This window comes from Cupressus sempervirens, chromosome 3 (assembly GCF_028749045.1).
Source record: "Cupressus sempervirens isolate cs-2001-9-10 chromosome 3, ASM2874904v1, whole genome shotgun sequence".
NCBI classification, from domain to species: domain Eukaryota; kingdom Viridiplantae; phylum Streptophyta; class Pinopsida; order Cupressales; family Cupressaceae; genus Cupressus; species Cupressus sempervirens.
This window is the reverse complement of record NC_143120.1, coordinates 477,763,614-477,780,157: the sequence shown is the minus strand read 5'-3', so window position 1 is coordinate 477,780,157 and position 16,544 is coordinate 477,763,614. Positions and strand designations below refer to the sequence as shown.

At 36.9% G+C, this 16,544-nt stretch overlaps 1 protein-coding gene across 1 annotated transcript in view; it reads left to right on the top strand.

The window, feature by feature from the left end:
• The first annotated feature begins 1,105 nt into the window (after nucleotides 1–1,105).
• LOC149567230 (acyl-coenzyme A thioesterase 2, chloroplastic-like) overlaps nucleotides 1,106–16,544 on the top strand; it is a 69,905-nt gene continuing 54,466 nt past the window's right edge. The window contains exon 1 of the mRNA XM_089820410.1: nucleotides 1,106–1,786. Within this exon, the coding sequence (XP_089676536.1) occupies nucleotides 1,274–1,786 (513 nt within the window). The 5' untranslated portion in view covers nucleotides 1,106–1,273. The remainder of the gene's footprint in view (nucleotides 1,787–16,544) is intronic.

Below are 16,544 nucleotides of genomic sequence, written 5' to 3'. Positions count from 1 at the left end.
GGAGACCGAGGAGCAATTGGAGGTGTATGCCAAATTGGACAAAAGGGTTAAAATTTTAGAAGAAGGGTTCATCACCTTCTCTAAATTTGCTCTAAAGGTCACTCACGCTGCTGCCACCACCCTCCAACTGCTGGCACAAGAGAAAGAAGAAATTGGAATGGACATGGAGGATCATAAGCTCTTTTATAAATTCCTTGCTGATGACTGGGCTCGAGTTCTTCTAACAGGGAAGGGAAAGGAAAAAATTGAAAATTAAGTTTTGTAGTTTTAAGGGATCCTTGGATCCAAGTTGTTTTATGTTAATTTGCTGTTACTTGATTTGCTAGCATCCAGCTGTTGCTCAGACTTGGGTTGGCCTGGTTGTGCCAAAAGTTTTTATGATGAACTTAAGTAGTATAGCAAACATTATAGACTTCTACTATAGTTTAGTTGCTTCTATTCATAGTAGTACGCTGGTTACTCACTTGCATAGTATTATTGTCGTTAAGTTGAACTTTAGTTTGTTTTTAATTTAGTAGTATTTTTTGTTGGTCTTTGCTGGTGATGTGCTGGTTACTAGCATTTTGGTTATTAAGGCCGACCCCCTTGTTTTTCGTCGCTTTTTATTTCAAAAACAATATACCATCTTTAAAAAGATGTTCAAAATTTAAGATCATCAGACAATACATTGCCTTGAACATAAAAATAAACAAGAATTGTTAAACAATAGATAATAGAAAAAGAAATGTACTAGATAAAAAAGAAGTCGAAAATGTGAAAAATGAGAACAAGAGTCAAGGGAATTAAAGAAAGTAAGAAACCCATCAATATAATACCTAAAAAAAAAATCTTCTTACGAAAAAATGACGGGGCCAAAAGTATAAGGAAAGTCAAAATTCACAAAAACAAGAAAATAAATTGCTGCTTTCTAAATTATGTTATAAAACCATTAAAAAGGTCTTTCGAATCGCTCCCAACATAGATTTCCATAATTCTAATAAAAAATAAAAATAAAATAGTAGTAATATTTTGGGTTAACTGTCTAAACAAGAAAATTACTTATAACTAATTTATAGCAATTCCTAATGCGTCGGCTATAACGGTCAACTTGTCGATTTCCCGGAGAACGATTGGAGTTCGTACTTTTCAGCTCAAAAGGCATTCTCCTGAAAGCAAAGCGCGGCACACCACGCAAAATAAATGAGGAGAATATACTTTCCTCCTCATGACTGAAATTTCTGAACTTTTCGGGATTCGAACTGTACACGCAAATTCCACTTAACAGCAATAAAGCATGCATCTAGTGTGCCCGGGATCTCTCTGCCGCATTTCAGGCAGCCTTCGCTCCTCATTTGCACCAGTTCTGCTATTAAACCCCTTTCCATATTGCAACATTTCTATTTTGTCGTTACTGCCAAAACAAATGGCTTCTTTTTCTTCCGATTCCGACAAGGCAATCCCTGTAGTTTCAACAATTACATCGCCGTTCGAGGATTCGCCCATAGATGCAGGGTCGTCGCTGCGCAAACCGCTTAGCCTGTGGCCGGGGACGTACCATTCGCCCGTCACGAATGCCCTGTGGCTTGCTAGGTCCAGTATTTTCGAAAGGCTGGTAGACCCCTCCGTTGACGCACCTCCTCAAAGCCAATTGCTGTCGAAAACACCCGCGCAGAGCCGCACTAGCATACATTACAACTTCTCCAACGATTATATATTGCGCGAGCAATATAGGGATCCCTGGCGAGGAGTGAGGATCGGAAAACTTTTGGAAGATTTGGATGCGTTGGCCGGCACAATTTCTGTCAAGGTATTTCATAGACAAGTTTGGGATTTTAATGTGATGTGCGAGGTTAAGTAAAATTTAATGTACTCTTATAGTAAATTTGAGCGAGATAATGGTTGCCTCTTAAGGGTGGGATCTTATGCAGGGGCTCAAGGAATTGTCTTTATGGGTCAGGGATAGTATGAAGAAAAAAATATTATTGGATAACTTAAAATTTTACAACTAATAAATAGGTGCTTCTATTGTTTAAATTGTAAATTTGAGCTGATGTATTTGGGGGTGGGGTTAGAAAATTTCTCCATTAGTTTTAAAAGAATTCTATAACTTTTCAATCATCTTGAATTTCTAGATTCTTGTCAATTAATTTAAGATTTTTTTGAAACGAAAATTTTCTTACATGTTTTAAACTTTTAATTTACACAGCAATAATACACACTGCACATATCAAATGATAGCAACTTAAATTATCATCTTTATATTTCATTGTTAAAATTTAATTTTTAAAATTATGTTTTCCTTCCTATTATTCTATGGACTTTACTGAATAAAGATTTGTTTTGGAGGTTTTTTGTATAACTTGAAAGCTTTGAAGTAAGAAATTTGTTCACCAGAAGTTGTAGCATTTTCAAGTTTATTGCACTCTGAATATTTCATGAGACCGCCTTGTGTGAGGACATCGTTGAACCAAAATTCCTGTGACACTTATATAAGCATTGATCATGGTCACGTGTTATTACAACCTTTCCACATGTGTGCTAGAGAAATGTCAGAGCTGCATGAAGGATTTGAGATTAGATAAGGTTTAACGTCATTGAGGCTAAGGAGTCTGTATCAAAAGTGTGTTTTCTTATAGGTAAGATTGTTCCTTTGTCTTTCTAGTTTTATGGAAGACTCACCAAGCTTGCTTTGTTTAGTGTTTCCTAAAGAAAGGCCAAACGTATTATAGTGATGGATTTGAGGTTAGATGAGTTTTAATGCCATTGAGGCAAAGAAGTCTGTATCAGAACCATGTTTTCTCGTAGAAAGATTGTTCCTGTGATTGTCTAGTTCTATGGCAGATTCCCCAAGCTTTCTTTGTTTAGTGTCTACTAGAGAAATGCCAAAGTATATGTTGGAAATACAATAGGAAAGGTAAACTTCTGAGGGGGGTGAATCAGTAGTTTAAACTTGGACCCATAAAACTTTCACCACATATCTATATCGTGCATTCAATGAGTAAGCTGAAATAACATGTAAAACATATGCATCTAAATCATGTAAACATGTAAGCATTCACACACATAACACCAGATATGATTACCCAGAAACCCTTATGTGAGAAGTTAAAATAGGGTTGGGGATGACACCTACAAATCTTCACTACTGCAACAATAAAGTGTATCCAATAAAGGTTACAATGTTTTGATCATGAGACATGATCTATCCTGTGAAAGGTTTGCCCTGTTAAAGGCTTACAAAGACTGGTAGGTCTCACCTTGTTAGAGGATTTCAACACCCTGTTAGAAGTGTGCTTGGTTAAAGGACTTTTAACTTACAACTAAGTAAGCACCCTATTAAAGGATTTCATACAGTCTGTTAGGACTACCTTGTTAAGATATTTTGACTAAAATCACCTATTAGAATGTCTCAGAATAGATCTTGCGATTGGCACTTGGTTGCCTGATAATAGATCACTTCTAAACAATATCTTCTTGATCCTTCTTGATCAGATGTCTCTTTGCTGTATCCTTTTCTCTATCCTCTATTTTGTTCTAATTGATTCTGCAATGTGGTTTCACTTCATAAATTCTATGTCACCATGAATGCTTTGTTTTTGCATGCAAACTATCCTCTTTGCTCCTTCAACAACCTTGTTTCTAATAGATAGTTTAGAGTTTTGTCCTCCTTAAGAAGACTTTTATGGCTTAGGGTTAGGTATGAATCTACGACTGAGATTCATCCATTTTGCCGCTTAATCCTTCCCATTTTCTGCTTGGCTGCATGTAATTGCATAGGGAATCCAACTAGAGATTCGTCCTTATCTCCAAAATATCGTAATTTATGCTTAAGTCGGCTAAAAAATGGTTTACATAGTTGTTTGTGCCATTGTAAGCAAATATGTCAAAACTGTGTCACTCGGCATCTAAAGTCTCTGATGCTCGGCATACACTAATCTTTTTGCTGTGACTCGGCACCTATATTGCTCGACATTCATTGTTTACTCGGCTCCTAAATCACTCGGCATGGTCTATCTACTCGGCACTTGAGTGATTCGGCACATGAGTGGATCGGCACTCACTATGACTCAACATAGTTTAATATTTACATGTTGTGCTCGACATGCATTACTAGTTTGGCATGAACTAAGTAAATAACTTAAGTGTGTTGACACTCACTTGTCAAAACCAATCTGAGATCAATAGTATAGCAGTAATGGATTTGAGAACAAATGAGTTTTAGCATCATTGAGGCAAAAGAGTTTGTATCGAAAATATGTCCGCTTTTAGGTAAGATTGTTTGTATGACTGTTTAGTTTTACAGCAGATTCCGTGAACTTTCTTTGTTTAAATCTGCACTAGATTTTGGACCACCTTTTAAAGGTCTTGTCCTAATTTTGAACTGCATTCTTGTGCGACTGTCTTCTTGAGGTTGATCCTTGCTTATCTTGTATTCTTATTGGTAGTTGAGTGACCCTTGGGCTTGTGTTCCCTTTTGATTTTAGGTGACAGATCGACACCTTTGTTTTGCTTCAGTTCTTAATGATTAGCTTTGGATGGTGCACTATGCACTAATTATAAGATTAATGGAATTGACTTATGAAGGTTTTATATGTTATCCATGTGGTAATTGCATAGGAATTGGTAAGGTGCATCCTTTAGTAGATTAAAGGTATTGATCATAGTTTGGTTGTTAAAATCAATCATGATTAAACTTCTTGGGTCAATGACGTATGTACCAAAGCACATTGTTGTTGTTATTTGAATTTCTCAGAGTAATATGCATGTTTGTTTGAATTGCATGTAACCGGCGGTGTGTATAACCAAAGATGGGTTTGTATTCTATTGCATTGATTAAGTTTCTTTAATGATAAAATCCCTATTCTGTGTGGATGATAGTATGTGCATTATGAAATTGATTATTTAAAAGTTCCATGATGAAATGTGATAAAAAACTATGTGATCTTCATTTAATTTTCTACAAGATATTTGAACTACACTATGAAAACTCCACGTTTCTTTTGCTGTGATGAACGTTGGAACATAGCTTGTATGGTAGTGGTTGAGTTTAGATGCCTATAGGATTTAGGAATGTACTTGTGATGGTTTGGGGCACTTCTTTGCTCAAAATGTTGAGCTCATGTGTATCCTTTGTACTAGCGTTCTTATACCTTAGTGGCAAAAAGATGGCTTTGTGCTGATAAATTGTGGATAATGGAGTGATGGAGTAGTGTTTATCATAATGTATTGAGGATGGTTGAAGTCTTGTAAAACCCCATGGAGTGAGACATGGCCCCCCATTTGGCGATTGTGACTTAAGGTTGGGGGTTGGACTAGTATGCCCACTCATGCAATGATAGGATCTTGTTTTTAGCTATGCTCCATAGAGTTTTGGGGACGAGGATGTTTTAGGGGACGAAAGGGAGAACTATTAAAAAAATAAGGGAATTTTATATATAGAGAGAGAATTCAAGTATGCATATCATAACATTGATAAACCATTCACCATAGACATTTAGAAGCTCAATACAATGAATACATAGCAAATTAACAAAATTCAAATTCTTTCATTGTAAAAATATAGCATACATATGGAAAAAATGACCAAAAGCTCTAAGTTTCATGCATGAAATGACATAAAGAGAAGTCCAACTAAAATACTAAACAATAAACAATAACATAAATGTTCAACTCCATAATCAAATGCCCATAATAATCAAAATCAATAATGTATTTGTAAATGAATACATGAAGAAGAAATGTCTTATCTTGCTCCTCTCTTTTTCTTCTTGCCAGGAATTGTTGAAATGAAGAAATGAAGAAGACTTCACCTTTTAGTTTTTAGCCTCCAAATAGGGTTTGATAATTTGTAATTGATGCTTCTACCCATGTGGGGCCCGTCTAACAAATAGAAAATAAAAATAAAAGTCACTTTTTCAAAAAGCAGCTGACATTTTTCATGGACGGGAAAATGGGGATGGTGTTAGGTATTGGGGATAGTCAAGGGATGACTATGCTGCCCCTAGTACCTAACGTCATCCCCAAGTTTCCTAACTCCCCAAAAAATTCATCTCGGAAACATCCCTATTTTTTGGGAAAAAAGGGATGGAAAGTGGACAAGAAATTCTCATCCCCACGTCCTTGTTCTGTACCCGAGATGGGTGCAGGGGTTCTAAGGTAGGATCGCTTCCTTGCGAAACACTCGTTTGAGACATGCCCACATATGTAGTGATTGGACTTCTTTGATTATAGACTTCCTTGCTTGCCATCATGAAGCGTTTGGTCTTGTCAAGGGTGCAAGCTCGCTCGTGTAGCAGTTGGACATGTAGGATTCTGGTTGTTTGGTGTAGATTCATGTCGAGCCTAAATTAGATCTAGTGTGTTGGATGCCCTCTGGTGTTGTTGATCCTTGCTAAGTGTTTGCATTCGTTTGTGAATGATGGTAGTGTATGTATTTTGGGTGGTTACCCTTTGGCTTGTGACAGTTATATTGATATACTACATATGGTGTTATTGTAAATTGTCCTAAGTTGTAGATTCCTGTGTGAGTCCAAACATGTGGTGACCAGCCAATGCTTGCACATGTAGCGATTGAACTTGTCAGGGGAACATGCTCACACATGTAGAGAGAGGACGTAGTATTTCATAGATATCTTGTACTCCTGCACATATATGCAATCTTGTTGCACATTTATCCATTTATACTGCGCATATGTTTTCTGCTTTTGTGCATTTATCTATTTGCAGATTGATGCATATATCCTCTATTCCTATGCATATGTCCATATAGAGTTACACATTTGTGATAGTTTTATGCTCTTTGGGGTTTGTGTAGATACGAATGATTGATTTTGTTTCCCTATGGTTGATGTGAGTAATTTCATATATTCACTTCGTATTTCTAAGCACATCCTGATATAGTTTTACTCATATTTTGTTTGGGCTTTAAAGTGAACCTAGTGGTGTTTGTGCCAAGGATGGATTTAGTCTCCTTGGTTGTCATCTATGGACAAATGTTCGGTCCCATCTTTTGCGGGTCATTAGACATGGTCCAAGCCTTTGCAAGGTGTCTTGTAGGATGTGTACGCTCATTCTATGAATATGTGTAGGGTTTTCATTGAACCCTTGTAGATGCTTGTAGGGCTTCTACTTGTGCACAATTATGTATTGATTGTTGTATGTTTTCTTATTTGTTTATGCAATGTTATGGATGATGTACTTAGGTTATAATATTATATTTGTGTTTCAAAAAAATTTTAGTGCATGCTTTTACCCTTCGTTACGAGTGTTCTTTGGCAGGGCATTGCAATGTGGCCTTTGGGGCCTTTGCATCAACTATTGTGTGCCTAAGAATTATGGGATGTAGGACCTTTTGCATCAACTATTGTGTGCCCAACAAGACATATTTAAATTGGATATCTTTTGTTGTGCATCAATAAGGGCTCGTTCGGTTGCTGGAATTAGGACAAAAATCGGCATCACTAGTTATTAAAATTCTAATCCGCAATTTAGATGCGCCAAATCGGAATTGGAATTTAGATCTGGTGTTTCCCATTTACCTCCAAATACTTGAATTCAATCTTCCATCTAAATAGGTGGAATTGGACAAATTCCCATTCTAATTCTAATTTCACGAAAATGAGCATTGGAGAATAAAATAAAATGTAAGTTTTTTTGAAGTCCACCTTACTATTTCATCTTTTTCATTTTTGACAAATCTTTGGTGATTTCATTCTCGTACAAGATAGTGGAGATCGCAAGAATGGAAAAGATTAAGGAGGGATTTTTCACCATTGGATCTGGTGAGCTTTTGTTTAAAGTTTTTTGTGTGATTGCTAGATAGGAAACCACATTGCTTCGTGTATCTCTTTTTTCTTGTATTGATCTGGAGAGCAGTGATTTCAGGTGGCGATATTGTTGTTTGTTTTAATCCTTGCCCTTGTCTTTGCAACATTGCATTCATCTTTCTTTGACCAGATTGCAATCATGTCTTCCATATCTCTTGCAATATATTAATTGTGTTCTCCATTGTTTGAATGGGGTGAAAATTTCTGTTTTTCTACAATGGGTCAGACCTTTCTGTAGGGAATTTCTTGCAAAGAAAAGACTCTAAACTAAGCAAAGAAACCTTGGTTTGAACTTGCGTGCCCTATTTGTCTTCAAGAGCAAGTGTTACGAACAATAGAAGATTTCTGGCTTTGGGCAACCAATTCTTCGTTTGCAGCAATTTTGTGAGAGAAGATCCACATGGTATATTTACAATTGACTTCTTTGGGTGCTCCTTTGATCAGAGTATTATTAGTTAATAAATGTAGATTTTTGTTTTTGAATTTGATTGTGTATGAATATTTTTATGATTCATAGTTTGATTCATCATTAGTATGAAAAAAATTCAAATATGAGGTGATAGTTTGAGCACTTAAAATGCTATGTTTTAAATCTTCTGACAATGAAGATGATATCTTCATTTATAACTAAAACTGAATTGGAACCAAACACAAGAAATGTATCTTCTCATTATGAATTCTAGGTGAACCAATTGGTCCCGACTATATTTCAAAAATCGTAATCCAAATTTGAAATTCCAGAATTGTTCAAATTTTGAATTTGGTCAATTATGGTGTCGCCAATTCTGGCAACCAAACAGGCCCTAACTTGTTGGATCAGCTTTAAGGTTAGGTATGAAACCCTTGAGAAGTTCAGATCAAAGGTCCTAAGGAGAATCCAAACTCACAGAGCAAAGTGGGGATTCCACTAGCAAAGGTGGCTAGAATAGAGGAAAGGGATCTAATGACAATTATAGAGGAAGACTTGGTAGACTTGGAAGAGGGTCCCACTTTTCAACCATGAAATGTTACAACTGCAACCTGTTGGGACACCCTGCCTACAAGAGCTCATCATCACAAGGAGGTGAGAAGAGAATCAACTATGTGCAAGAAGATGGAACATATAACAAGTCACTAGAGGTAGCCTTAGACTCTGAAGTGGGAGACAACCTCATGATAAGGAAGACTTTGATTAAAGAACTTGTTAAGGATGAACCAAGCCAAAGGAGATCACTATTTAGGATCAAATGCAAGATTTTGAGCAAGGTATGTAAAGTTATCACTGGCATAGGGTCTACTGATAATATTATTTCTGATGAAGCAGAGTAAGCTTAACTTGGAGAAAATCCCACATAGTAATCCTTATAGGGTCACATGGCTAAATAAAGGGCAACATGTTCTAGTCAATGAGAAGACTTGGGTAGACTTTACCATAAGAAGGTATAAGGACAAAGTGTTGTGTGATGTATTACCCATGGATGCTTGTCATCTCTTTACTAGGTAGGCCATGGCAGTTTGATAGGATGGCTTGTCATGATGGAGAAAAGAACTCATGCATTCAAGAAGGATGGAGTGAACTTTAGGATATAATCCATAATAGAGACAGAAGAGATGAAGTCTATAGGTCTCAATGTACTTTTAGTGGGAGAAAAGGAATCCCTAAACACCTTAAAGGAAGGAGCTGGAGTGGGGTTTTCTTTAGTGTTAAAACCAAAGAATGAAAAGTTAGAAAGGAAGCCAAACACCCCTGTAGAGGTACAAGTATTTGTTAGAAACTACAATTGGAACAATTGTTATGTTCTCATTGATGTCAAACCTTACTGGTGAGATAGTTGCTACCTAAGTAGTGTGCCATATCATTCGATTGATGAAGAGGATTTGAAAAAAAGAGATAAGAAAAAGACCTAGTGGAAAGGCTAAGTTATGTGGAACTACAATGGGCACTTGATTAGTTGAATTAAAGCCTAGTAGATATGATCAATGGAAGACCAAATGCATAGGCTAAACTGAGAAGAAGATTAAGGAACTTATGGCTGAAGTTAAGCTATGCTAGTGTCGACCGAGTGACAGTAGAAGCCGAGCAAATATAGTGTCGATCGAGCATTAGAAAAGACAGAGTATGTTGAGCAAGACAGTTAGTATTGACCAAGTTGTCTAGTGTTGACTAAGGCCGAGGAACACAATATTGACCGAGTGACAACATTTGATAGTTTGTGAAGGAATTTAGATTCCTAGCCGACACAGTTGAATTTTCGGATTGGTCAGTGCATAAAGATTAAGTATTGATGAGCTGGAGCATTTAATGCATGATAAACCATGTTTAAGCGTTCCTAGGCATGGATTCATAGAGAAGTATCTAGGAGGAAACAAAATGATGGAAGGATTCAATGAATCTGACCTAACCCTAAGATCAATGGTGATGTTTAAACGACAAAAGATCAAAGCTACCATTTTAAGGAGGCATAAGGATAACCTAGAGAGGTTAGTAGTTGTTGATTCTGTTGATTGGTGAAATTGAGCAGAAGGCTGTGAAGAGTTGAGAATAGGTGAAGTGTGATTGCTTGAAGGGTTTCTAAGCAAATCAGTGAAGTAGATAATAATGAATACCAATCAGTGAATTAGTAGATGAGCTACACTGTGATCTGTATTTGCAAAGTGAGTTGTATTTATCAGATCAACCTGCAGTTACTTTCTAACCATTGTATCAGTTAAAATCCTTTAGTCAAGGTTTGATTTAAGAGTCATTTGTAAATCCTTTAATCAAGGTGACATTTGAATGGGATGTTCTAAAGACCTCTAACTAGGCCACTCCTAATAGGGTGATTAAATTCTTTAATAGAGTCACACCTAATAGTGTGTATTGTAACCTTTAACATGGTTGGCTCTTAACCAAGCTCACTTTAGAAGAGTGAAAAATTGGTAGCATGTTATTGGTGATTTTTCCCAAATTGGGTTTCCACGTTAAATCTTGGTGTCATACTCCTGTGAATGATATTTGATGTGTTTTGATTGCTTATTGCTTTACATTCTGCAAGTAGGTTACTATTGGGACAATAAACTGCAAGTTTATGTTATTGTCAAGCTGTTATAGAGACATTATGGACCTCCCCTCTCAGTTATTCTAATATCATTCTAATAGTGTTAATTGATCAATATAAGGGGATCATAAGTGATGGGAAACCTCCCACATGCCACCTAAAATATCCATACGCCACCAAATTGATTTAATTCCAAGAGCTTCATTACCCAATAAAGTTGCATATAAGATGACTGACACAGGGACGACCAAGGATAACTAGGGCCAAAGGCACACCCAGCAACCAAAATCACCTGCAAGAGTAAACACAACGGAAACACAACACAAAGAACAACAACTAAAGGAGATAGAAAAGCTGAACTTTACAGATTCACCAAATCATCAATATACATGCCCAACGATAAGGCCTTCTAGGTTATAGCCAACATTGCAATTCAAATTTCGATCTTCAATGATGATCTTTGCATTCTTACTCTGCTTCTACTCTTCTTGATCTTCCTAAAAATTCCTAAGACTCTACCCAAGACCCCTTTAAATACTTGCATGGCTACAAGTGGGCTTGTTACAGATTACTAACTAAATAAACCCTTACATTAAATTTAAACCAAGCCACAAGTTAGCTCTCAACAAATATTACATACAAAATTAAATACACAAGGTCGGTCCAAATTGGAACCAGACACAGATTGCTCAGTCAAAGAAGAACCAAGGAAAAATTGGCACTCGGCAACGCTCGGCACATACACTAGCTCGACATCAACAAGCACTCGGCACCAACGAGAACTTGGCAACCACAGAGAACTTGGCAGCAACAGGCTCTCGATAGCAACTAAGGACTCGACACCAACAAAGACTCGACAACAACCACGAGCTCGATAGAAACAAAGAACTCAACAACAACAGAGAACAAAGCAAACATGCAGGATAGCAATGCAACCCAGGATTCTCCTGCATCCGACAACCGAGGTTGAAAAGAATTGATTCTCCTGAATCATGCAAGTTTCACAACCTAAGTTGAATCGAACTCAGATTGAGAAATCCATGTAGCATCTTCAACTGGTCTGTTCTTCCACTTCACCACACACTCATAGTAATCCTTTCCTCTTGTGCTTCTATCAACTCTTTGATTTAGTTTTTGTTCAACCTCTTGAATCTGCTTCTTAGGATAATCATCTGATACAACAACTTTATCATCTGACTCATGACACTTATACAAATCAGCAATATTGAGTATAGGAGATATATCCATGTCATCAGATAATTCAACTTCATAAGCATTACCATTGTCAAACTTTCTCAAGATCTTACAAGGTCCAAACTTTTTCATCTTCAACTTACTGTATGATCCACTAAGAAATTTGCCTTTCTTCAAATGGACTATCACTTCATCACCAACTTAAAAAACATGATGTTTTCTAGACTTACCAGCATTCTCCTTATACTTCTGATTACTTTGTTCCAACCTCAACTTCACTTCCTTATGCAAAGAATCGATAAAGTCGGCAAATTCTACACCTGCAACACTTCTCTTTTCTTCACTAGCAACATCCATCAATCCAGTTATCCCTCTAGGCTGCATTCCAGTAACAATCTCAAAAGGTGTCTTCCATGTACTCCTATTCACAAAATTGTTATATGCAAACTCAACTTGTGTCAACACCAACTCCCAAATATGTGGTTTATTTCCAACCAAACATCTCAGCAAATTACTCAAGCTTCTATTCACAACCTCTGTTTGTCCATCTGTTTGTGGATGGAATGTAGAACTAAACTTCAACTCAGTACCCATCTTTTTTCACAAAGTTTTCCAAAAGTAACTAACAAACATGCTGTCTCTGTTAGAAATAATACTTCTTGGTAATCCATGCAATCTAACATTCTCTTTGAAGAAAATCTCAGTAGAATGCTCGACATTTGATGTCTTCTTACAAGGTATGAAATGAGCCATCTTAGAAAATCTATCCACAACAACAAATATAGAATCATACCCCTTTGTTGTCTTAGGTAATCCAAGAACAAAGTCTATATTGATGTCACCCTAAGGTTTCTTAGGAACAGAAATAGGTGTATACAAACCAATATTCTTACTTACTCTTTTTGCAATTTGACAAACTCCACCACTCTTTACAAATTTCTGAACATCCTTCTACATTTGTGGCTAATAATACTTATCCTTCACCAAACTCAATGTCTTATCAATTCCAAAATGTCCAGCCAATCGACCACTATGCTTTTCCCTAATCATATTAACTCTTATATCACATCTAGGTATACACAACTAAATTCCTTTGAACAACATACCTTCTTGAACGAAATACTCATAATACTCATGTGATTTGATAGATTTGGTGCTCTGCACTCTCTCCACGCCTCAGAAATATCTGGGTCAATATCATACAACTCCTCCATCTCATCAAAACCAAGAACTTCAACCTTCATCTCGGTCAACAAAGAACGTCTTCTGCTCAATGCATCAACAACTCCGTTAGTGATTCCATTCTTATGCTTAATCACAAATATGAAACTTTGCAAGTACTCAACCCACTTCATATGTCTTTGATTCAATTTATGATGACTTCCCAAGTACTGTAAAGCTTTATGATCAGTGTACAACACAAACTCCTTAGGAATCAAATAATGTGTCGGCTTCTTCAAGGCTTGAACAATTGCATAAAACTCTTGATCATACACAAAATACTTCCTTCTAGCATCATTCAATTACTCACTAAACCCTCTTGACTCAGTACAACTCCTATTGCACTACCACTTGCATCACATTCAACTTGAAATACTTTATTGAAATTAGGCGAAGCCAATAAAGGTAACTCAACAACCCTTTGTTTCAAAGTCTCAAAATTGTTATCAGCTCCATGTGTCCACTTGAAATCCTTTTTATCTCTTTTCATTGTCTTAGTCATAGCATTACAAACAGAACTAAAATTCTTTATAAACTAACTGTAAAAACTAGCCAAACCATGAAATGATTTTACCTCATCCACATTCTCAAGTGTAGGCCATTCCAAAATTGCTTTAACCTTCTTAGGATCCATTCTCAAACCATCACCTGAAATCACAAATCCCAAATACACAATCTCCTCTTGCATAAAAGAACATTTTTTCAAGTTAATCATCAACTTTTCCTCTTTCAATCTCTGCAATACTTTTTTAACATGCTCAAGATGTTCTTCCTTAGTCTTACTAAATATTAGAATATCATCCAAGTAAACAATCACAAACTTACCCAAAAATCTCTTGAGTACATCATTCATCAACCTCTTGAAAGTACTAGGTGCATTAGTCAAACCAAAAGGCATTACTAACCATTCATACAAACCATCTTTTTGGCTTGAAAGCAGTGTTCCATTTATTACCTTCTCCGATTTTGATCTGATGATAACCACTCTTTAAATCAATCTTGGTAAAATACTTTGCTCCACTCAAACAATCTATTATGTCATCCATCCTTGGCATAGGAAATCTATATTTCACTGTGATCTTGTTAATAGCTTTGGAATCAGTACACATTCTCCAATCTCCATTCTTATTAGGTGCTAATACAGCAGGTACAACACATGGACTCAAACTTTCTTTGATCAAATTTTTTTGCAACAACTCATGCACTTTTCTGTTAAGTTCTTCATTCTTTGTAGGTGTCAATCAATATGGTGCTTTATTCGGCAAACTAGCTCTAGGAATCAGATCCATACAATGACTTATACTTCTTACAGGTGGTAAACCATCAAAACTATCTTCTGCAACAATGTCTTTATACTCATTCAACAAATTTTCCATTTCTACTGGTACTCGACTTTCACTAGTTTCTGCTACTTGGCCATCACTTGCTGTTACCAGGTTACCATTGTTTTCTGTCACTTGGCTGTTATTGGTTCAACTCGGCCTCCTAGGAATTATAGCAAAACATACTTGATTCTTCTTCATTTCATTTTCAACTTGCTTCCCATTAACCATGCAAATCTTCACAGTAGTACAGTTAACCTCCTCTGGACTTTCAATCAAAGGCAACAAGTTCCAATCACCCATTCACCCAAAGAGTATATTGATTCAATCTTCCATCATGTATAGCATATCTATAATATTGCCAAGTTCTACCCAACAAAATATGATAGCAATCCATATGCATAATATCACACAAGACTTCATCAAAATAATGTCCAGTTTTGAACTTCACAATACATTGTTCACTTACCGATATCCTATGCTCATCTTTGATCCATGAAACATGATAGGGTTTAGGATGCTTCAGCCTTTGCAGCTGCAACTTTGTAACTAGCTCTTCTGATGCCAAATTTGTAGAACTTCCACTATCAATGATCACCTTGCAACATTTTCCAACCATCTTACACCTAGTCTTGAAAAGACTTCTCCTTAGGACAGGTTTCTCATCACTTCCCTTGTTACATAAGGTTCTTCTCACCATCAAATTTTCTCCAACTTCAGGTCCACTCGGTGAACCCTAAGTGTCTCCTTGAACCACAACATTTTTGTTACCGTGCCCACTTTTAGAGAATCTACATTCAAAGGATCTATGCCCTTCTTTACCACATCTGAAACAATTACCACAGAAACCACCTTTAGAATAAGAATTACCTCTTCCTAGTAACTACAATTTTCACCTTTCTACTATCAGGAGTGTTTTCATACTCAAAGAACTTCTCCACATCAGAGATCCAATCCAACACAACATTGGTATCCAATTTCCCATCATAAGGAACAACTTTTACAATAGGCTTTGAATTTTCCCTAGACAATAGTGTCAACAATCTTGCCTCATCTTGATCTTCTTCAGGTTCTGGATTAGGGTTTGGTGTTGCTGCTTCATCATCACTCACAGCATCAAGATGCGCTCCTCTCCTCTGTGCTGTCTATACAACATCTAATCTGGTTGTAATTTGTCTCAATATATCCAATACGATATTGTTAGCGTTTTCCTCTACCTCGAACCATCTTTACAATTAGGTTCCTGCAAGATCGTAACCCTTTGCAAGTTGTAGGTCAAATCCTCAGATCTGCTACCCCACAACCAAATCACTTAAGGGTTTTACACGATCCAATCTCCACAAGGACGAACCTAGTGCTTTGATACCACCTCACGCAGGGACCACCAAGGATAACTAGGGCCAAAGGCACACCCAACAACCAAAGTCACCTGCAAGAGTAAACACAACGGAAACACAACACAAAGAACAACAACCAAAGGAGATAGAAAAGTGAAACTTTACAAATTCATCAAATCATCAATATACATGCCTCGCTGTAAGGCCTTTTGGGTTACGACCAACATTACAATTCAAATTTCGATCTTCAATGATGATCTTCGCATTCTTACTCTGCTTCTACTCTTCCTTATCTTGCTAAAAAAATCCTAAGACTTTATCCAAGGCACCTTTAAATACTTGTATGGCCACACGTTAGCCTTTTACAAATTACTAACTAAATAAACCCTTACATTAAATGCAAACCAAGCCACAAGTCGGCTCTCAACAAATATTAAATACTAAGGTCAGCCCAAACTGGAACCAGACACAGACAACTTGGCCAAAGAAGAATCAAGGCAAGCAATGCTCGCCACATACACAAGCTCAACATCAACAAGCACTCGGCACCAACAAGAACTCGGCAACCATAGAGAGCTCGGTAGCAACAGGCACTCGGCAACAACTAAGGACTCGGCACCAACTATGGGCTTGGCAACAACAAAGACT